General features: G+C 55.2%; 9 protein-coding genes and 1 non-coding gene across 10 annotated transcripts; 4 read left to right on the plus strand and 6 right to left on the minus strand.

The window, feature by feature from the left end:
- Positions 1 to 101: 101 nt before the first annotated feature.
- Positions 102 to 2737, minus strand: J3D65DRAFT_631018 (PAB-dependent poly(A)-specific ribonuclease subunit PAN3). Its single transcript, XM_066800881.1, has 3 exons — positions 2349 to 2737; positions 1919 to 2283; positions 102 to 1778 (listed from the first exon to the last, which is right to left on the minus strand). The coding sequence occupies exons 1-3, from the start codon at positions 2419 to 2421 to the stop codon at positions 264 to 266; spliced, it is 1953 nt and encodes a 650-aa protein (XP_066654098.1). The 5' UTR covers positions 2422 to 2737; the 3' UTR covers positions 102 to 263.
- J3D65DRAFT_451041 (UBX domain-containing protein) lies at positions 2699 to 4678 on the plus strand. The gene is made up of 2 exons (XM_066796350.1): positions 2699 to 3115; positions 3168 to 4678. The coding sequence occupies exons 1-2, from the start codon at positions 2975 to 2977 to the stop codon at positions 4566 to 4568; spliced, it is 1542 nt and encodes a 513-aa protein (XP_066654099.1). The 5' UTR covers positions 2699 to 2974; the 3' UTR covers positions 4569 to 4678.
- A 330-nt stretch (positions 4679 to 5008) lies between these two features.
- On the minus strand, positions 5009 to 6661 carry J3D65DRAFT_574499 (Ribokinase-like protein). Its single transcript, XM_066797656.1, has 4 exons — positions 6542 to 6661; positions 6339 to 6492; positions 5927 to 6268; positions 5009 to 5867 (listed from the first exon to the last, which is right to left on the minus strand). The coding sequence occupies exons 1-4, from the start codon at positions 6607 to 6609 to the stop codon at positions 5373 to 5375; spliced, it is 1059 nt and encodes a 352-aa protein (XP_066654100.1). The 5' UTR covers positions 6610 to 6661; the 3' UTR covers positions 5009 to 5372.
- Positions 6662 to 6846: 185 nt separating this feature from the next.
- J3D65DRAFT_631023 (uncharacterized protein) lies at positions 6847 to 10356 on the minus strand. Its single transcript, XM_066800882.1, has 7 exons — positions 10084 to 10356; positions 9948 to 10034; positions 9768 to 9894; positions 9535 to 9706; positions 8888 to 9487; positions 8286 to 8842; positions 6847 to 8239 (listed from the first exon to the last, which is right to left on the minus strand). The coding sequence occupies exons 1-7, from the start codon at positions 10110 to 10112 to the stop codon at positions 7343 to 7345; spliced, it is 2469 nt and encodes an 822-aa protein (XP_066654101.1). The 5' UTR covers positions 10113 to 10356; the 3' UTR covers positions 6847 to 7342.
- A 226-nt stretch (positions 10357 to 10582) lies between these two features.
- On the plus strand, positions 10583 to 11589 carry J3D65DRAFT_669445 (uncharacterized protein; the record flags this gene model as incomplete). Its single annotated transcript, XM_066803200.1, has 2 exons — positions 10583 to 10903; positions 10951 to 11589. 2 exons carry the CDS (start codon positions 10583 to 10585, stop codon positions 11587 to 11589), a joined length of 960 nt encoding a protein of 319 aa, XP_066654102.1.
- A 180-nt stretch (positions 11590 to 11769) lies between these two features.
- On the minus strand, positions 11770 to 12720 carry J3D65DRAFT_604763 (uncharacterized protein; the record flags this gene model as incomplete). Its single annotated transcript, XM_066798299.1, has 1 exon — positions 11770 to 12720. One exon carries the CDS (start codon positions 12718 to 12720, stop codon positions 11770 to 11772), a length of 951 nt encoding a protein of 316 aa, XP_066654103.1.
- A 551-nt stretch (positions 12721 to 13271) lies between these two features.
- Positions 13272 to 15248, plus strand: J3D65DRAFT_451273 (multidrug transporter). Its single transcript, XM_066796352.1, has 2 exons — positions 13272 to 13633; positions 13690 to 15248. The coding sequence occupies exons 1-2, from the start codon at positions 13470 to 13472 to the stop codon at positions 15107 to 15109; spliced, it is 1584 nt and encodes a 527-aa protein (XP_066654104.1). The 5' UTR covers positions 13272 to 13469; the 3' UTR covers positions 15110 to 15248.
- A 316-nt stretch (positions 15249 to 15564) lies between these two features.
- Positions 15565 to 15647, plus strand: J3D65DRAFT_t98. Its single transcript has one exon. It is a non-coding gene; the product is annotated as a tRNA-Asn (tRNA).
- Positions 15648 to 15941: 294 nt separating this feature from the next.
- J3D65DRAFT_604765 (glycoside hydrolase family 1 protein) lies at positions 15942 to 18080 on the minus strand (the record flags this gene model as incomplete). The annotated part of the gene is made up of 5 exons (XM_066798300.1): positions 15942 to 16028; positions 16078 to 17234; positions 17346 to 17432; positions 17459 to 17803; positions 17978 to 18080. 5 exons carry the CDS (start codon positions 18078 to 18080, stop codon positions 15942 to 15944), a joined length of 1779 nt encoding a protein of 592 aa, XP_066654105.1.
- A 365-nt stretch (positions 18081 to 18445) lies between these two features.
- Positions 18446 to 19824, minus strand: J3D65DRAFT_451295 (uncharacterized protein). Its single transcript, XM_066796353.1, has 3 exons — positions 19125 to 19824; positions 18645 to 19071; positions 18446 to 18578 (listed from the first exon to the last, which is right to left on the minus strand). The coding sequence occupies exons 1-2, from the start codon at positions 19743 to 19745 to the stop codon at positions 18877 to 18879; spliced, it is 816 nt and encodes a 271-aa protein (XP_066654106.1). The 5' UTR covers positions 19746 to 19824; the 3' UTR covers positions 18446 to 18578; positions 18645 to 18876.
- Between the last annotated feature and the right edge of the window lie 94 nt (positions 19825 to 19918).

Consider the following 19918-nt stretch of genomic DNA (forward strand, 5'->3'; position numbering starts at 1 on the left):
TGGATGGTTGGGGCCGATATCCTCCAAGCATTGCGTTACCGAAGCTAAACCGTGTTCGTCGTCAGTATGCATTCCGGCCGCGCCTTGAACTTGATCAAGTTGTTGTATTCGTGACTGTCTACCAACCAACATCTGATTTACATAGAAACCAAGCAGCCATTATTGTCGTTTCCATGTCTCCTGGCCGATGCCGCATCCCAAACGTGAAGCGCGACTGCTTACTTGGGCTCGGCCAATACGACGACACTTTGTCTCATGTTGTCTCATCTCCTCTTGGGCTTTATCAGCTCGTTAAAAGCCTGCTCGATGCCCCTCTTCACCTCTCTATAGCTCACCACCAATACGCTCTGCTCATCTCTGCTGACCAAGGAAATTTTCTCGTCACTGGCTACGTCTAGCTTGTTGAGGCAGCTGATGACGTGCCCTAGGTCCACTACGGCATGGCCATTTGCATCGACTTGATGGAATACATAATCCCGGAATAGTTTGATGTAGTAGCGCTCGCCAGTCTCGGACCACTGAGGGTTGTTTTCGAATTCTGGGCGCTCATTGATGAAATTCAGCTTGGCCATTAGCCTTACAAGGCGGCCGTTCTCCAGCTCGCGTGCGAGGTTGGACGTCAGCGTGTCTTCGGCGCGAAAGGTATTGTCCAAGACCGCAGTCATCTTATCCGCAATTGACCCCAGGAAAAAGTTGATGTCTTTCGGCGTGGCCGTGGGGTTCTGAGGATTTGCTGGAGGGCTGAGAAGCCAAGAAACGCAGTCGACAAGATCCTTGCTATAACCTCGAGCCAAAAGGTCTAAAGCTTTGGGAGCGTTGACTGGACTGACTGTGTTGTTACCCGCTATCGTGACTACGAGACGTCCGAGTTGGCTCAAGTCTTCTTGCTGAAGCTCAGGCAGCGGACGAATCGTGTCAAAATGAACCAGATCGAGAATGGCACAGCTGTTGAGTCGTATCCGATTCTTGGATGTGAGCAGGATTTTGGAAGGGTGTATCAGTCTCGCCGCCAAGTTGTGGCTGTGAATCGCTTTCAGCGCAGAGGCAATCTGAACAATGTAGCTCCAGAGCACGGATTCAGAAACCGTTTGCGGGTTGGCTCTGCCATGAAAGCCCCTAGCAGTCTGCAAATGCTGTTCTGAAAGAGTCTTTGAAAGTGGGTGATAGTCGGTCACGAAAATCAGCGAACTATCTCCAAAAGCCCGGGTGGTAAAGGCATCGTGAATGGCGACAATGCTTCCACTATCGACACGCTTCCAGGGCCGAACGGAGAAGATGGCTTGTTCGCTGGTCAAACGGTATCCCTCCAGTCTACGAAGGGTATAGGTAAGACCATCTTTGCCCGAGACTGCCTTGTAGACCCAAGTGTGGTATCCAAAAAGGGTTGAATTCTTTTGATTGTTGGTGTCCAATGGTACCAGAGAATGAAAGTGATCGACGGCACTCGGGAGTGTCGAGTTGGGGAGGATTTGGCGAGTGGCTTCTGACTTGCGCTGCAAGTCTTCGCGCAAATGATCAGGGATAAAAAAATCATGCGACGTTTTCTGATAACCCAGGAGGTTCTCTGGATGGGGACCCATTGGCGCATATAGATGATATTGGATTGGCTGCGGGAAGCCGCCCACGGCGTTTTGGAAAAAGGCGGCGCCGCCCATTGTCGCCGCATCTTGGGTGTATGGATTCAACTGAGCCGCATGGTTTGCGGGACTCATGCCGCTCATGGCGGCAGGAGTGAAGTTGTCATATGGGTTGAGGGCCGCCGAAACGGCGCTTTCCCCCTAGAAGATGTTAGATCAGACCAGAGGTACATCGAGTCGAGCAGAAGGGAGAAACAAGTAGGCCATGATGGTGACCACGTCAAACAATTACGAGGCAGCAAACTGCCGTCTTTCCAAACGCGACCTGAAACCAAACGTACCTGAACGTCGAATCCCTGTGGCACAAACTCCTGAAACTCGTGCCCATGCCATTCGGGCGCGGGTTCTTTGGTATGGACAGGCGTGATTACGGTAGACTTGACATTGGATTTGGGAGTGAAGACGGCTGCATTGGCGGCCTTTGGAGATATGGTTGTAGCTCTCGGCGAGGATGCGGCGCCATTCGGGGCGGGTTGGAGGGGGGTGAAGGAGGGCGAGTCGACGTTGAAGCGCTTTTTGACGTTTTCGGATTGGGCAGACGCGATCTTGGACGGGTCGTGCTGGAAGACGCAGCCGTTGTGTTCGTGACGGCAGTGGCCATATATGGTGACGTTCCGACACAGTATGTTGCTTTTGGGGTTGTAGTCTGCGGGGCGACAGAGGTTAGCATGGGGTGGCAGCGATGGCGGACGTCGAGGCCATGATACCCACCGCGTCCCTTGTTTGGCCTGGGAGAAGCGACAGCCCGGCGGCTTTCACCCGGGCTTCCTCCAATTGCTGCCATCAGCGCTGAGAAGCTTCATGCAGCATGGTCAGCGGGCGTCGCGGGGAAGGCTAGGCGCGGAGGAGGGCGGCCGTGATGTCGCGGGTGCTGGGGCCGCCTGAGTCGGCGGTCGAGGTTTCGGAGCGGAGCAGCTGGAGACGGCGTCGAGGAGGAGGAGGCGGCGGGGCGGACGAACAAAGCCCATCCATCAGGGGAGAGACGACAGCGTGCAGCAGAGCAGAGAAGAGCAGAGCAGAGGTAACGTCGATAGCTTTCAGCTGGAGCTGGAGCGGGAGCGGGCGACGACAAGCAGCTCCCGTCGGGACTTGGGACCTGCCCTGCCCTGGACCGGAGACTCGACCACGGGCGGCCACCACTTACATGTAGCTTGCAACGCCGCCGCCCACGCCTGCGCTGCGTCATTGCCGACCAAACACCTACCCGACCCGACCTCACTGTATCTCGCGACGCCCATCTTCAACCATCGCTAACATCCGCTTCTCGACGTCCTCCAGGCCGACCTGCGCCACTCTGCCTCCCGGCACCCCTCTCCAGCTGCCGCCGGGCTTGCGCCATGACTTCGTCTGCCGACCCCGTCGACATTGGCCAGCTATCCGACGACCAGCAAACGGCCCTCCAGCAATTCACCGCCGTCACCGACCAGTCGGTCGAAACCGCAGTCCCCTTGCTGCAGAGATGCCAGTGGAACGTCCAAGTCTGCCTCCCCCATCGTTGCTCCATCTCGGCCTTGTTCTAACCCACTAAAGATTGCCATATCGAGGCATTTCGACGGTGAGCCCGCTGAGCCCGCGATACCAGAGGAACCGGTCCCCGTCCCCCAGGACACCCGCCGGAGAGAAACCCTGGCAAACGGCTTTGGCCGCTCAACTGCCATCGGCCGCCGCAATCTGGAGCCCGCGCCGCGCGTCGTCCCCCAGCCCGAGCATCAAGTTACACAGCAAGCTCCATTGATACTGTCCCTGGCTCTCTTCCCCTTTCGATTCGCCTACAACATTATATCCAAGCTCTTCAATTTCTTCTCCTACCTATTCCCGTTCCTCCCCCGCCTCATCGGGACGCGGACTGCTCCGACCGCACGCCGGAGAGACACGAGTGGGCGGCGGCCCTTAAATCCGCGAGACACGGCTGCGAGATTCATCAGGGAGTTTGAGGAGGAGTATGGTGCCCACGAGATCCCTTTCTTCGAGGGAGGCTATGCGCAGGCATTCGATTTGGCAAAAAAGGAGCTCAAGTTTTTGCTGGTGGTATTGGTGTCTCCCGAGCACGACGACACCACATCCTTCGTCCGCGAGACACTGCTGTCTCCCGAGGTCGTAGCTTTCATAAAAAAACCCGCAAACAACATGGTCGTCTGGGCGGGCAACGTACAAGATTCAGAGGCCTACCAGGTATCCAACGCGCTCAACTGCACGAAATTCCCGTTTGCAGCCCTCATCGTGCACACGCCGTCCGTCTCCTCCACGGCCATGTCCACGGTCGCACGCATAGTCGGCCCAACGCCACCAACGACCTTCATGTCGCGCCTCCAAACCGCCATGGCACAAAACTCGGAGCCCCTCAACCGGGCACGCGCCACTCGCGCCGAGCAACAAGCCGCGCGCAACATCCGCCAAGCACAAGACACGGCGTACGAGCGGTCACTGGCACAAGACCGCGAGCGGGCGCGGCGGCGTCGCGAGGAAGAAGAGGCGCGGCGACGCGCAGAGCAAGAGGAGCGCGAGAAGCAAGAAGCCAAGGAGCGCGAGGCGCGCAACCTGGCGGCGTGGCGAGCATGGAGGGCGCGCTCCATCGCCAACGAGCCGGGACCAGACGTCAAGGACGCGGTGCGAATTAGTCTGCGCATGCCCTCGGGCGACCGCGTCGTGCGCCGCTTTGCCCCCGACGCCGACATGGAGGAGCTGTACGCGTTTGTCGAGTGCTACGATGTCCTGCAACAGCAGCAGGAGGCGTCGCTCGACGGCGCAGAGAAGCCCGAGGCGTACGCGCACGAGTACAAGTTCGTCCTGGTCTCACCCATGCCGCGCGAGGAGTTCGACCTGCACAAGGGCGGCTCCATCAAGCAGCGCATCGGGCGCAGCGGCAACCTGATTGTAGAGCGGACGGACTTGGATGACGACGAGGAAGAAGATGGAGACGCCGCCGAGTAGAGTGGCATGTTGGCGCTGCCGGCTTTTGCTGTACCTTGTCTGTCTGTTTGTTTAAACCTACATACCTTGCCTACCGTACCCACTTACCTACCTTACCTACGCTTCTCCTACTCTGCTTTTGTCGCAACCTCTTGGGTTAGGGTCGTCGGCGGAATAGCGTCGAGTCTGTCTGTCTGTCTGTCTGTCTGCAAAGGGAGGTGAGGAAGAAGAAGAAGAAGCCATGGGCGCAAGCATCGGGCAGGCGTTTTGTTTTCCCCGGAGTCAAAGGAATCGGCCCACCTTCTCGTTCAACGGTCGTCGTCGTCATTATTGTCGTCATCGATCACAAGGAGCTGTCCGTGTCTGTTGTGCTTTGACCGGCACCTACCTCTTCTGGTTTCTAAATCACAGCGCTCCCCCTATCCTGAGGCGTCGTTGAACGCGGGCGCGAGAGCTGGAAAATGCCGAGGAAAATGGTAGTCTCTTTTTTTCTTGTTAATTTCGTGCTCTGGACGGGCGCGGTGCTGAACAAAAGCCCCGCTCTCTACCTAACGGTACTTTGCCAAACTTCCATTTCCTCTCCCATCATCCGACGCTTGGATGCTGTCCGCCCCGTTTCATCGTGAAGTTGATTCATAGGCTCCCAGAAGAGGGAAAGCCATAGTAGTAGTAGTCGTCATAGCCCAGGTTGAAAAAGAGGGCCTCGCGCTAAATGAACCCAAACCGTTTTGCAAAGAAACCCCCGATTTTTTGTGCTTGAATTTCTCATCAATGCGACTCCTCCGCACGCACCATTGACATGGCAGCGGGGCCACGATGCCACGCTTAGGCAGACTTGCCCGGGTACGACTGCTTGGGGGAGGGGTACGAGGGGCCCAGCTCCTGGATGCTGAGCTTGGCGAGCCACTGGCCCATGTCGATGGCAGTGTCAAAGTCCTTGCCCTCGACGATGCCAGCCAGGAAACCGCCGGCGAAGGCGTCGCCCGCGCCGTTGGTGTCGTTGATCTGGCTCTTGTCGATGGCGTGGACGGGGAACTCCTTGAGGTCGACGGAGCCGCCGTCCTTGGCGACGGCAACGACGGTCGGGTCGGTGCCCTGCGTGATGATGACGGTGCGCGGGCGCGCCGTGTTCTTCTTGGGAAGCTTGGCCATGGCCGTCGCGATGGTGGGGATGTCCTCCGTGTTGAGGTCGTGCGCCGCCGCCCACGCCCGCGCTTCCGTCTCGTTGCCAATCACGTAGTCCCAGTACGGCGCGGTGCTGTCGAGCTGCTCCTTGAAGAATTGCGGGATAAAGGGGGCGGAGAGGGAGAGGGCGAAGATCTGGCGCTCGTTAGCTCGTCTGTCTGCTATCCTCACAGAGTCGGTCTGGAGAAACTCGCCTTGTTCTTCGCGGCCGCCTCTTCCGCCAGCGCCAGAATGGCCGGCACGCACACGGTCAAGTGGTAGCCGCCGACGTAGAAGACCTTGGCGTTCTCAACGAGCTTCCAGATCTCGGGCTGCTTCAAGTGGTCGAGCTTGTAGCAGTTGGCAGCGGCAAGGTCGGTGCACAAGCTGCGGTTGTTGCCGGTGATGACCACGCCGCAGCGGCCGGTGGGCTGCTCCTCGTCGACGCGGTACTCGACGCGGAGACCGGCCTTCTTGACGGCATCCCTCAGAATGTCGGCGTACTTGTCCTTGCCAACGCATCCAATGTAGACGGTCGTGTTGGGGGGGAGGATGTACTGTGAACGCAGTCGTGTTAGAGAACCACCCGAAGACTAAAAAGTCGCCGATGACGGTCGAGATGCGTACCTGAGCACCTCTGGCGCTGTTCTGAGCGGCACCAGCAGCGATGAGCTTAGCATCGTAGTTGTTCAGCAGCTCCTCGCAGATACCCAAGTGCTTCTCCTCGGCGAGGATGGCGTCGTTGGCCTTGAGACCGTACTTATTGAGCAGAGCCTCGTCTCTGTTTTGTTTTAGCCATTGTCCAGCCGATTCATGGTTTGATGTCTTACCCGACAGCCTGAATGTCGAGGAGAGGGTTCTCGAGGCAGAGGAGCTCGTAGTTTCCGGTGGAGGACATGGTTGCGTGTAGGCGGGTATGATGCGGGATACTGGAGGTGGTGGGGTTGAGAAAACGGAAGCGTGGAGGGGTTACTCGCCGCAGAGTCAGTGCGCTAGGTCGAGCTACCGGCGCTAGTCGACTTAGGCCCATGCGGAGCGGAATTGCCGATGCCATGATGGTGCTGTAGGTCATTCAGGCCTTCAAAAACGATGTTTTCGTCTTTAATCGAGTCACTGTGAGACTGGCATTGCAGCTGTTCAAGATGTTGTTCCTCGCAGACAGAAGTCACCCCACAGGCTCGTGACTGCCTTTGCAACACTCGGCTCAGGAGACACATCAAACCACGAGGTCCAAAAACGACTCTCAATTCAGCAGATAGCCTAATGATTGTAAGAGCCCGAGACCGGGCAAAGCATTCCAAATCACAATTTCAATCTGTTCATCTTCCTCCATCTCCAACTGGCGCGACTGTTCCTCCTTGCAATATCCCAAATCGGGCCCAAAGGTATGAACGACGGCCTCTCACAGGTACTCTGCTGCAACGGCGAGCATTTTGGCGCTAGCGTTGGCGGTGCTGAAGTCTTGCAGCGAATGCCAATTAAGCCGAGAAAACTCGATAGGGGCGCGGATCCCTCCATTGCAGACCTCGGGATCCATCGAACTGGCGCGGAATCCACATCGTCCGTGGGCAGAAGACCGGCGGAGAAGGCTTTGAATAATCGGTTGTAGGCTTGCCAGCCAATCTTCCGCATCAACCGCCTTGGCCGTTGGGAGGTGTGTCGACGTAGGAGCCACGGTGGCGGCTCGCACTCCAGCCAGCACCATCAGCGCCCCAGGCGCCTTGACCGAAGGCCATGGGGCCTCTCATTTCGTGAGAAGCTTGAAGCTGCTGTCCGACAAGGTGACCACTGGCTGCATTGCCAATGTTTCCGTAAACCTGAGAGATCCCTGGAAGAGTCACGTCATAGGAAGAACTGGTCCCATGAGGTGGAGAGCTTTTGCGAACTTGACCATTGGGCATGGAGCTCCAGGACGCGTTCAAAGACCCATTCCTCGAGTGCCCAGCGCTGGAACCGACATTCAGACCAGGAGGTACAGCTGGGGTGTTGTGTGACGTCATGGAATAGTTCTTATTCCAGATCCCAGAATGATCGGGCAAAGAAGGCAACGACGGGAAGTGCTGGACAGCTGGGGAAGCTGTCGAGTTGCGATGCATACGGTCCGGTGTGCAAGACGCTTGGCTATAATTTCTAACCATGTTGACATAGTCTGTGGCAGTCAGAGGAGTGATGCCGTAGGATCCATCGTTGATGAGCGCTGTATCTTCAAAAGTCTGCTCCGGGGGCGTTGGCGGGATATTTTCGTCCTCTTCGGGCAGAGGCTCCAATCCGTCCTCGGGACCGAGCAAGTCGTCGACCATTCGATTCATTGCAGCATCCTTGGACATGGCATTGGAGGCAGTCTCGGAGGGAGCCGCGTGAGAAGCTTGATCGTCATTTACTGGTCCGGCACCTCTTGGAATATCGATTTGAGGGGATTCGATTGGCACAGCCGTCTCTGCATTGTTCGATGGGCTAGCCAAGAGCTGCGATGGGATACCGTCTTCCTGGTACACAAAGCGTAGGCAGTCCAAAACGATTGGCGACTCCTAAGTCGAAGTTAGAGGGGGTTTTCAGGTTTTGCACGGCTCTTACCTTGTCCTGCACAAGCTCGAGGCCGTCGACCAACAAGTCACGAATGCGCATGAGCATTTCATCATTCGGATGGTTCCTCTTGACGTCTTCATCCGACCACTTGGCTTTGGGCGCAGACCCGTCAAACCAACGCCTTTTGGTATTGTCGGCGAGCAGGGGCTGAAATCCAAGCGTCTCCACATCTTCCTCCAGCAAGTATTGCTCCATTGGCAAAAGCGAAACATGGAACGCAGAGGCAAGAAGCGTCAAGGTTTCGGCGTAGGCCTTCCACAATTCTTGGGCGTCGACCTTGGAATGCGCGGAACCCTCGAGGTCGGCAGAGAGGACACTCCAGTTCTTCATGAACCAGGTGCTGTAAAGACGAATTCCGGGAAGGACACGTCGAGCAACCGCCGTGACCTTTTCTGACAGTGGCTGAGAGTCGGATCCATCAAAGTCTTCGCCCGTCAAACGTTCGAGTTCGGCTTGAAGTATTTGCAGGAGAATATTGAAGGTTTTGATGTTGAAACGGAGGAAGAAAAAGTAAGCTCGGATGCGCTCGCGAGTGGTTTCCCCGGCTGCTACTGATTAGCGGGCATCCTCCTAATATGTCTACAACATACCTTGAAGCTTGACAAATGCGTAATACTCAGCAGCCGTGTTGACGAGCACAAACTTTTGAAGAAGACCTTCCAAAGAGCGCTCTTTGAGTTCCACTGCCAGTTGACTCAAGACCTCGTTTTCAAGTTCGTCGTGCCCGGCAAAGTCTTCTCCACGATAGCATTTGCTGTGCAGGCGGACAAACCAAGCCTTGAGAGCTCGGTACGCCCCGTTTCCCTGCCCACTCGTCTGTCTTCCAATGAGCTCACCCCTATCCCAAGCGGTAATGACCTTTTTGAATTCCAATTCTAAATTGCCCTTGGCCATGGGATGGGGCTCCTTCGCCGCAAGAGACCGGTATAGGTTATACACAGCCCGGAAATGGTCCCCATCCGCAAGCGCTACCACGGCCAGCTGATTGTGGGATATGCCAGAGTCGGGGTTGATTTTGAAAGCCAAGCTGTAGTATCCAATTGCGTAGCTCCAGTTGCGCTGGGATTCGCTTCGCTGGAGTTCGCGGTAGCGCGAGAGATCGCCGAGCTGGATGACGGCCTGGTATATGGACGGTCTAATCAGTGCTTGTAATTCGGGGGAAAGCGCTTGAGTCGGTTCGGCTTGCGGCACTTTTTTCAGTCAGCTTCGCAAGGGCATTGGCCGGAGGAAAACACACAATCGCTCTTCCACTTCTTCGCGAGCTCACGGAGCTCCGGTGTTCCGCCAAAAGCTTTGTCCAGGTAGAGAATGTATTGCCGGTAGAAGCGCTGGCTGGACTTGATGAATTCGAGATATTGTTTTTGTACAATGCGCGTCTCGACAGCCTTGGTGCGGCCGTCTTTGTTCAGCTAGGGTAGGCCTGTAAGCTGTTCTGCCCCAAGAACAAGTCGTCCGCATCCCCACACATACCACACTCAGTTGTTTTCTGAAATACGTATTGACTTTGCCGTGAGCATCCCACAAGTGGGGCTCGACATGGTGTTCAAAGGCATGTCCAAAATCGGCATGGACAATCCTTTCGCACTCGTTGCGGTATCTGGCAAATATTAGCGGGAGCGGGAGCGGGAGCGGCGGCAAGGTCGAGCTCACTCTTGAAGGAGAGACAAGATGGCAGCGTTGGCGGCACGCTGGTCGGTGGACTTTGATTTGAGCTGCTGCTCAAGTTTGCGAGCGAGCCTGTGCATGTTAGCGATGCGGGCGGCGGCATGAAAAGATTGGGGCGCACTTTTCAGCTGGCTCGGCGGAGATGGCCATGGGGAGGGATTGTATGAAGGTTCATACAAGGCCAGGCCGGGTCAGATTTCAAATGGAGCGGGCTGCGGGCTGGCTGCGGTGTCGTCGCGATCCATGGAAGGCGGCCGTTTTCCCCAACAGAAGAGCGCCAGGCGGAGCGGCGGATACGAAGGGAGGAGTCGGACGGCGGGCTGGTCGGACAGAGAACCAGCAGCGGCAACGAGGTGAGAGGTGGGAGAGGCCCGCGTTGCGGATGAGGTGAAAGCGGACGCTGAGCAAGCCCAGGGCACTCGAGACGCACGATCCACTCCCTCAACGGCACCGCCACCGGACGGCACGCGTGCGCCACCACATCCAGAGCCTTGGGTTCCTACCACAGTGCTACCTACCGTACAGCTCGACCTTGCACCAACACAACAACATAATCCAACGTCGACCCTCTGGATTCCTACTACCAGACGACCTCGAGTAAATCTCTCTTCGTCGTCATCATGGCAAAACGCTCACGAGCAGAATCTGCGTCGCCCACTCCAGAAGCCAACGACGACGCCCCCAGCCCATCGGCCGCCGTCAAATATGTCCACGTCGACGATTCTGTCGAGGCTCCCGCCGTCATTAGCTGCTCTCTTCCGGCGCATCCCCTGCTCAGCTTCGCCTCTTATGCGGACTATGACGTCCACTACCAAAAGTACCACGTGAACCGCTGCTCCGCCTGCCGCGTAAACTTTCCCTCGGACCAATTTCTCAACCTGCATTTCGACGAGTATCACGATCCAATCAAGCAAGCTTCTCGGGAACGGGGAGACAAGATTGTGAGTTGAAGCTTGCCCCACAAAAAGACGCACCGCTGACTGAGCAGTTTGCATGCTTTTTCGAAGGGTGTGACGTTATGTGCAAGACCCCCAAGATGCGGCGAGAGCACATGGTCGCCAAACACGCTTATCCAAAGAACTACAACTTTACCGTTCTCAAGTATGGCATCGATGGACTCAATTCCATGCTTATCGAGAACAACCCGTCCAGATCCTCTCGTCCACATCGCGTAAAGGAGCAAAAGCCACCCAAACGGCATGCGGAGGTAGCGCCTGTCCCTAAGCGAATCGTCTTTGATGAAGATGGCAAGGCGCCTCAAGATTCGACAATGACGTCCAAAGCCGATCCCGAGCCAATGGATGTCGGTGCCGACAACTCGGAGGCCATCCTTGACGTGCCCAACAACAAAAACGCGAATGACCTCAAAACGCCTTCCAAACTGCCAACTTCACAGCATCAACCCGAGTCAAATGCGATGGATGTAGTTGAAAGTGAGGAGAGGGGTGGCGCTTCATCCGCGGCCAGCGCAGCCAACACTTCCAAGTCGACTCCTAATTGCTCTAATCCGGATGAAACCATGGAGGATGTAACAAAATCTGTGGCAGCCCTCAGGTTCATCCCCCCGAGTGTTCGCTTTGGTCGCACCGGTCGTGGAAGAGGTAGAGGTGGCTTCGCCAAGTCTTGAGGGCTGTATCTGAGCAATCGGTCACGGAAAAAACAATCTCTGGCCGAACACTGGACTCATCGATGTAGAAGATTTGATATGAATGTTTCACCAAGTCCGGTCATAAGAGCAACGCTACTCCACCTGTGAAGGCATAATCAGCATCACTTCGCAAGAAAGATGAGGGCTCGCATACGGGTGTTAGAAGATCCCGTGGCAATCGAGTGACTCAGAAGCCACCCGGAGAACGATGCGCATGAGATTCTCATCATGCGCAATTTCTAAAGGGCTGTGCTTGTCGCCCCATTCAGGTGGCTCGTAGATTCCTCCGTAGAATTCTTCGAACTCACGGTGCGCTCCTTCCATTGTCTTCACGAAATTGACTCTAAGTGGAATCAAAGATTGCCGGACGTCGGCGGCGTTGTAAGTCGCTCTCAAAAAGAGAACCCAATTTTTGATGTTGTCAGACCACCACCAACTTGGCCCGTCCGGAGCGTGGTCGCATGCGGACATGGCACAAAGGAACGCGCAAAGCCTTGCGTCGTGTATGTTGCAGATAATTGGAAAAAGATCATTCCGCAACAATTCGCGGACTATCTCCACGTTGTTGTTCAAGACTGCAATTTCAATCGGGTACCATGCAAGCAGACTTCTCTCGTTAGGGTCGGCGCCATTTTGTAACAGCGATCGGACAAGCGAGAGGTCGCCAGCCGCGCAAGCAGCATGCAGAGGCGTCCCGAAGAATTCGCTCTTCATGTTTGATTGGAGCAGTATCAAGAGATGATCTTTGACGTATTGCTCTTTCTTCAGGTAGATGGCGGCGATTGCGAGATGAAACTTCACATCTTTACATCGCTCTTCTGGCAGTTGATAAAAGGGGAAGTAGACGTCGCAGATTTGATGGAAAGTCTCGCCTGCCTGCTGATGAGCGATGTTGCAGAGCTGATAAGCGAGTTCGTAGCGGGTATATTTTGATTCGTTTCTCGGAGGCAACCACTCGTCCAGACACAGCTTCAGGAACGATGCGAAAGTGTGGCGGGATTTTTGGTCTTCCGTTTCAGACAGGTGGCATAGGAAGCGAGAAACAAAGCGTGGGGACATCAGCTCCCAGAGACTGTAAGGTGCATCGCGCGGGCGCAGAATCTCGTGCATGCGGATCGCATCTAGCACTTCCCAACTGAAGGTTTCTACCAGCGGTATCCGTCAGGAGTCTATCGCAAGAGGGCAAATCCAGGGCACATTACTAGGGATCAATCTACAACGGAGCGCATTGTAGAGGCCATTGTCCGGTTCCAACACAATCTCTTCGACAATGTAGCGGACTATCTCAGTGGGGAGGTCAGTGAATGACATTCGTGTCGGTGGAGGCCAAGATTCCGGATATATCTAGCGTGAGTGGTGTTGATGATTGGGTGGGTGGAAAGGCTCGTTGGTGTCGTCCGGCGAAGCCGATCTGGGGCCGGCTGACTCATCCCGGGTTCCTGGTGCAGATCTTCCGCGAGCATGTGTTCCTGGATTTCTTTTACGCAATCACTACCACGTCTTTCTTGGGTCACCTAACCGTCATGATGTCACCTCTCCCGCCTTCTTCGACAAACTTTACTCCGCTAACAGCCTGTATCTGGCACGATCGAGCAGGCTGGCGATGCTCTGGATCCGCTACGCCTCAAGAGTCGGAACGAAAACAGTCGAAACTGCTCCAACAGGCCAGTCGCCTTCTCGAGCGAGAAGTCATGACAGATGGAGATCTCTCTTGGCTTGACACCGCCAGGTGGCCAGGGCAAGACCCTTAAGAACCCGGTCAGCTCTCTGCCCGGGCTTTTTCTCGCCTTTCTTGGGTCGTCCCTCGGTCATCCAAGCAGCACTCGTCCTGCCTGGGACAACACCTAAGACGAGCCACAATGATACTGGAACCCCTCCGCAATCCTCTACCAGACACGGCTTCGGAGCGTCATCACGCCAAAGACGCGATGCCGAGGGAGGGCGAGGCTGAAAAATACGACTCTGATGCAAGTGATTTCGAGAAGCAAGCGCCGCTCACATGGGATGATGATCCCCGAAATCCGTACGTTGATTTCCACAGCCATTTGAACCCTGCTCGACTCGCTCACGCCTCCAAAGTTACAATTGGCCACATTCGAAGAAATGGCGCGTGACCGTCCTGTCTTGCTTCATCACATTCATCGTCGGCATCAACGGGACTGCCATGACCGCGGCGGCGGACGACATCAATTCCCAATTTGGCCTGAGCGATGAACATTTCCCCAACTCTTTTTGGCCTGTCTTTTCTTGGACGCTGGCCGCCGGGATTGTGCCCTTGGCTGTCCTGCCACTTATGGAGACATTTGGAGTTCGAAAAGCCTATCTGCTGGTTTACCTGCTTTTCGTGGTGTTCATTGTTCCTCAAGCGCGGGCCCAGAACTTTGCGACTCTCATCGTCACCCGCGTAATCACTGGCGGATGCGCTGGAATTTTGGAAAATGTGACCAGCGGCATATGCGGCGACCTCTGGAGCGACGCGATTGAAAGGAGTCTGCCCATTAACTTGTATATCTTCAGTCTGCTGGCCGGCACCACAATCGGGCCTGTCATCGGAGGAGCTATTATGACGACACTCGACTGGCGCTGGGTTTTCTACGTCCAGATCATCCTTTATGTTTCGATATTTCCTTTTGTTTTCTTTTTGCTCCCCGAAACTCGCAGAGAGATTTTGGAACATTCTCAAGATTATCAGCATTCTCGAGATGAGGAGCGTTCTCAAGATGAGCAAAAAGCTTTCTCTAACCGCACTGCCGGTCATGTCAGCCCAACGGAACTGTTCAAGACCGCCATTGCCCGCCCTCTCCGCATGCTCACCACCGAGCCGCTGGTTCTATGTGCCACTTTGTGGTCATCCTTCTGCTTTGGCAACGCTCTCATCTTCACGCAAAGCATTCCTCTGGTCTATCGCAGCCTGTACGATTTTTCCGCTTCAGGCACTGGTCTTGTGCAAGCTGCTCTCGTCATCGGCATCGCCATCGGGTTGCTCATTTCGCCGCTCCAGGATCGCCTCTACGCTTCGAGTGGTGACAAGACCCGCCCAGACGCCCAGCAGCCCGAGGCCCGCCTGTATCTCGCCATTCCTGCGTCCTTCTTGGGCCTTGCTGGTGGTCTCTTTCTCTACGCCTTCACGACTTCTGAATCGCACCCACAGCCCTGGATCGCGCCGACCATTGGCATCGCACTCGTTGGTGTTGGCATTCAGACCGTCATGACTGCCGCTTCGCATTATGTCGAGGATGCCTACCCAACTTATGCCGCCTCTGCGATTGCGGGAGTCGCAGCAGGCGAGAATATTGTCGGTGCTTGTCTCCCGCTGGCGTCGACTGCGCTGTATACGCAGAGCGGGCTGGGCTTTGTTGGCGGAAGCGCAGTTTTGGCTGGAATCGGGTGTGGTGTCAGTTTTGTGCCGGTCGCCTTTGTGGTTTTTGGGCCATGGATCAGATCGAAAAGTCGGTTGGCAGCCACTTCGGGGCGTCAGCCTGGCGTTGGAATGGCCTGAATACATGTATCCTGGGGAAGGAACCGACACGAGAACTAAATTGACCGGCTCGATTAATGGAAGCGCTCCGGTCGTTGCTACCTTTAAGAGCACACAAATCTCACGACCCACGAACGCTTCCTTCATCCACGACAACCTACTCGTACCACCGTTCCGAAGTCTGGCGGGTGTACCTAGCTAGCTGCGCGACACAGGCTCAATTCCGAGAGGCGGGCTGAGCGCAACGGCGACGGCCACGCCTGCCCAAGTGGGAAAGGAGTTACGCAAGTAGGATATCGATGTTGCGCACGATGCCAACGTTGCGACTTGGAACGGTAAATGGCCGCCTAAGCCCCGCAAAGCGACCAAGAAGCAGAAAAAGCGAACGGACATCCGAGGGCATGGGCGGGGTGCCTTTACGATATAATGTGTCGCAACCGCTACTGCACCATACTGCACAATACCCAAACGTTTATGGATTGGTGGCGTAGTGGTAACGCATGCTGTGGTTAAACATCACATCCACAGTAAGTCCTAGGTTCAAGTCCTGGCTGATCTGACCTGTACTCCTTTTGCTCTTTTCTTTTGCCTTTCCGTTTTGCCTGCTGCTGCTGCTGCTGCTGCTGCTAGTGGTGGCGTCGAGTGGTAGCGAGGGTCTGGGCGAACCATGGCGGGTGTCGAGGGGGGTTGAGAGGGGAGGAGGGGTCGGGGGTTCAAAAGGGCGTCAGGGGATCACAACTGGCTTCACTGGAGTCGAACAGACCGACAAGACTGAACTGAATACGGTTTAGGCTATTGAGCCTGGCGACATTTGAATATCCAAAAGTTATATCGAGAATGGGAAATGTGATGGCTACTGCTCGTGGTACTTCTTGAACACATCGGCGAAGTGGAAGAAACTGGCCTTATAGTACCGCTCTTGTGTCGTGTAGTTGACGTACTGCGCATTGTCGGGTCAGCCAATACCTCCTGAAAAAAGGGGCACTCACCTGCAACCCAAACTTGACACTATTCCCACTCGTCCACTCCAGGTTATCAATCAGACTCCACGCCAACGCGCCAACGACATTCGTGCCCTCAGCAATCGCGATCAAAAGGCCCTCCATAAAGCCCTTGAAATACGCCGACCGCTGCTGGTCAAGCAGAATGTCGGGAAGCAGCGTCTTCTGCGCCTCAAACGGCTCTGCGAAGCCAAACTCGGTGACCAAGATGCCGCCACGCGGCTTCCATGTGTCCTGGATGTAGCGCATCAGCGCGGGGACCCACTCGGTCGCCTTGTGCAGCCAGGGCACGAGCGGGTCGGCCGCCGGGCCCAGTGCCCATCCGCCGCTCGCCGCCGGGTACGCCCACGTCTCGTTGACGCACTTGGGGAACAGCGGGTGCGACGAGTTGGCGACGCAGGCGTCGGTGCCCGTGTCCGGCGCCGAGTAGAAATGCGACGTGTACGCGTCGTGGGCGAAGAGGTCGGCGCTGCCGTTCAGCGCTGCCTTTTGCTCGGCCGTCAGCTCCGGCAGGAACTTGGAGACGTACGATTTGACCGAGGTGGGATAGTCGCCGTCCAGGAAGATGGGTTTGGCCCATAGGCCCTCATTCCAGTCCCATGCCCGCTGCACCGCTTCCAAGTCGGCCGTGGAGTTGGTGAGGGGGATTTTGTAGCCACCGTTGAGTTTGAGCGTGATTTGCGCCGTGAGGTTTAGCGACTTGGCGAGATGGTACGCCTGGCTGTGGGCAATGAGGAGGTTTTGGCCGCAGTAGTATGGCTGTTGCTGCTTGGGGATGTTTGAGGCTTTGAAGTATCCTTCCGGTAGCGGATAAAAGCCGCAGACCACGGTAGGCTCATTGAACGTGATGAAGTGATCGACCTTGTCGCCGAAGCGGGTGAAAATCGTGCGGGCGTATTCAAGAAAGTCGGGGATGAACTTGGGAGACAGCAGACCCCCGTACGAGTTTTGCAACGCTAGAGGCAAATCCCAGTGGAATAGAGTAATCGCAGGCTCGACTCCGTACTCCAAACATGTGTCAATCACATCTTGGTAGTGCGCGAGGCCCTGTTCATTCACTTGGCCAGATCCAAAAGGAAAGATGCGAGCCCAAGAAATAGAAAAGGAGTAGACCTTGACTCCCATGGCGGCGATTCGTGCGATGTCTGTCGAATGTCAGAGGCGGTCGGGAGGGCTAAGAAGCGAGGCTTGATTCAAAAGTCGCAGCACACTCGAGAGTTTGGAGTTGTATTATCGTATGCTCCACCTATGCGGACCCTTCTTGAAGTTGCGGTATTCCACGATTACTTCTGAAGCCCATAGACTCTCGAATTTCCTCGCCGTCTTATTCTCGTGGGTGACGGCTTGATGCTGATATCAGATCACTCACCTTGCTTATACAAATAGTACTGATTGTTTGCAATGTCGCCGGTCTCGTTTGTCGTGATGTACCCGGGTACGCGGTGGGACAAAACATCCCAGATGGAGGGGCCTTTGCCTTCATCTTTCGCTGCGCCTTCAACCTGGTATGCAGCGCTCGACACACCGAATTTGAAGTCTTTGGGAAAGGCCCAAGATTCGTTTTTCGCCTGCAAAGGGGCCTCGTGACCAGTTGGAAACGGCGGGTAGTAAAGACCGGGAGGCGGGATGAGAGATTCCGTCGGGACCGGAGTTGCCTCTACGGTCGTATTTATGGATGCTTGCTCGATCGGGCCGACGTAAAGGCTCCAATAGTCTTTGGATTGTACAAGAGTTAGCTACTTCGGATCTTCCCGACAAAATCCCTGCTTGGCAAGCGGGCTCTCGGAACCCTTCCCTTTAGTACAAAGGGGCAGGGGAAGTGATTGGTCGATTTCTGTGCTGTAGAATGTTTGGTTCTATAGTGAAAACTAGTGGAAAAACGACTGACCTTCAAGCGAAAGAGTGACAGATGCTGTGAAATTCTGTCCTACAGCAGTACCGACGACCGAATAGGCAGCCAGGGCCGCACAGAAGCCAGGGGACGACCTCATCTTGACAAGCAGAAGCTGGGGGAAGTTCCGTCGCCGCAGCCTGCCTGCAAAAATCGCATGCGCCAGAGTCGTTCTTATAGTCTTGGAGTCTTCGTACCAAAGATACACCGACAAATCCACCACGGCTCTGAGCTCGTGATGAGCCCCGTCGGGTTACGGCCGTCAGCGTTAGGTACCCCGGGTTGCGGGGACAATGGATGTGGAGCCGTATTTGGTCAGCCATCTTTTCAACTCCGCAATCTGCATCAGTTGGTACCGGCGCGGATTCGCGGGCACGCGGGGTAAAATGTGACCGGACAGCTTCCTAAAGAGGTTGGATAGCTCGAATAGTTTCGATAACACGTTCTGTCCATCATCTTGGCATGCCAGGAACTTTGGACACTGCTCTAAGGACAAGGCTTGACATAAAGTTATATGCTTAGTGATTTGGCGATTTTCAGTGTTGCCGTAAAGCTCGTACAGATTTGGGGTCGAAGAGGCGGCGGAAATCGCCGAGTTCTGAATAATGATGTCAGTGGTGTTTTCTTTCGCTTACGCTTGGTTGGAAAATGACTAGTGGCTTACACGGAATTTCCGAGCAAGTCGTGAAATAGACCGACGTACCACTCTGAGGTTCGTTCAAGTGCCGGCTAGTTGAACCGAACAAAATTCAGGTGCTTGGCATAAAATGTTGGCATACTCAACACCGAATGTACGAGTACCGGGGGAATCCTCATGGACTTGAAGGATTCGAGCTTTGTCAAGAAGTCATGAATTGCCATCTGGTACTCTGCAGTCGTGATCATTGTCGAAAATCCTACTTGATCTTCATGCTTTCAAGATAGAAATTCGCGACATCTGTACCCTTTTCGCCATGAGATTTGAGCCTCTCAGCGATGTCACCGAGACCATGGACCTCCTGAATGCCTTTCGTTCCTGAAGACACCAGAGTCAAGGCTGACATGGAGCAACTTTCGGAAGCCCTTTCTTGTATAGCTTGCCAGCGCATTGTCTAATATCCGTCAGCATTCAACGAGATGGACGACAAAATCAAACATAACCCACTTTTAGCTCATCCACGAAGGACCTCACGTCGTCTGCTTCGCCCTCGACATAGACAGAGCCTGGGTATCCTGGCCGCGAGAAACCGGAGAGGCCAGATTCTCTTGACATTTGTACAATGGCACGTCGCTTACTCGTAGCGAGAAGATGATGCATCCACAAAACTACTCTCAGACCTTGCGGCTCATGCGTGTTTGGACCGTCATCGGATTGCTGCGAGGCGGATTTGAGAGCATCATTGCTCGCAACCTTGACGTCTTCCAATGCCAGTCTCAAATCTCCAATGATCAGGTCCACGCATTCAATTCCAAGCTCTTGTTTTTGAACGATGTCTCTCAAGGCAGAACGGAGATGCCTCCTCTCATCGTTTCGGATTGCCTCGCCAAAAGAGAGAAAGACTTGCGGGAGGGATGCCTCAGGATAAGCTGTAGGCAGGACGAAAGAGAGCGTGTGAGATTCGTCGACTTGGATTTCAAACTCGATATCTTCGTCGGGCGATTGTGTGTCTCTGACCAAGGAAAACTCTTCGGGGTACATGCTCTCAAGCAGGGCGATTTCATTGTGTTGTCGTTCGCAGTTTTCCGAGGCATCCAAAATGTGGCCATCTTGCGCATGCGATGCCATCGCACCACGGGCTATAATTGGAATTCACAGAAGATGCCAGTTGATCGCAGGAAGTGTAGCGGGATGAGGTCGAAAGTGGGTTTGGCGCGGATGATGACGTGGTGGGTAGGAGCTTTCCCGAATACGTCGGAAACGCGTCTACCCCAATACACGACGCGTTCCTGACAACCAAC

Source organism: Phyllosticta citribraziliensis (assembly GCF_038025025.1).
Source record: "Phyllosticta citribraziliensis strain CPC 17464 chromosome Unknown J3D65scaffold_8, whole genome shotgun sequence".
Taxonomy (NCBI): Eukaryota; Fungi; Ascomycota; class Dothideomycetes; order Botryosphaeriales; family Phyllostictaceae; genus Phyllosticta; species Phyllosticta citribraziliensis.

Bases quoted from the DNA above. Each gene is read 5' to 3' on its own strand.
- J3D65DRAFT_451295 (XM_066796353.1), bottom strand. From the start codon at position 19,745: ATGGCATCGCATGCGCAAGATGGCCACATTTTGGATGCCTCGGAAAAC. The intron at 19,072-19,124 runs GTGGGTTATGTT...GACGGATATTAG, and splicing joins CCTTCGTGGATGAGCTAAAA to ACAATGCGCTGGCAAGCTAT.
- J3D65DRAFT_451273 (XM_066796352.1), top strand. From the start codon at position 13,470: ATGATACTGGAACCCCTCCGCAATCCTCTACCAGACACGGCTTCGGAG. The intron at 13,634-13,689 runs GTACGTTGATTT...ACGCCTCCAAAG, and splicing joins GATGATGATCCCCGAAATCC to TTACAATTGGCCACATTCGA.
- J3D65DRAFT_631018 (XM_066800881.1), bottom strand. From the start codon at position 2,421: ATGGCAGCAATTGGAGGAAGCCCGGGTGAAAGCCGCCGGGCTGTCGCT. The intron at 2,284-2,348 runs GTGGGTATCATG...GTCGCCCCGCAG, and splicing joins CAGGCCAAACAAGGGACGCG to ACTACAACCCCAAAAGCAAC. The intron at 1,779-1,918 runs GTACGTTTGGTT...AACATCTTCTAG, and splicing joins CACAGGGATTCGACGTTCAG to GGGGAAAGCGCCGTTTCGGC.
- J3D65DRAFT_631023 (XM_066800882.1), bottom strand. From the start codon at position 10,112: ATGGCCATCTCCGCCGAGCCAGCTGAAAA. The intron at 10,035-10,083 runs GTGCGCCCCAAT...TAACATGCACAG, and splicing joins TCCGCCGAGCCAGCTGAAAA to GCTCGCTCGCAAACTTGAGC. The intron at 9,488-9,534 runs GTGTGTTTTCCT...GACTGAAAAAAG, and splicing joins GAAGAAGTGGAAGAGCGATT to TGCCGCAAGCCGAACCGACT.
- J3D65DRAFT_451041 (XM_066796350.1), top strand. From the start codon at position 2,975: ATGACTTCGTCTGCCGACCCCGTCGACATTGGCCAGCTATCCGACGAC. The intron at 3,116-3,167 runs GTCTGCCTCCCC...AACCCACTAAAG, and splicing joins GATGCCAGTGGAACGTCCAA to ATTGCCATATCGAGGCATTT.
- J3D65DRAFT_574499 (XM_066797656.1), bottom strand. From the start codon at position 6,609: ATGTCCTCCACCGGAAACTACGAGCTCCTCTGCCTCGAGAACCCTCTC. The intron at 6,269-6,338 runs GTACGCATCTCG...CTGCGTTCACAG, and splicing joins ACAGCGCCAGAGGTGCTCAG to TACATCCTCCCCCCCAACAC. The intron at 5,868-5,926 runs GCGAGTTTCTCC...AACGAGCGCCAG, and splicing joins AGGCGGCCGCGAAGAACAAG to ATCTTCGCCCTCTCCCTCTC.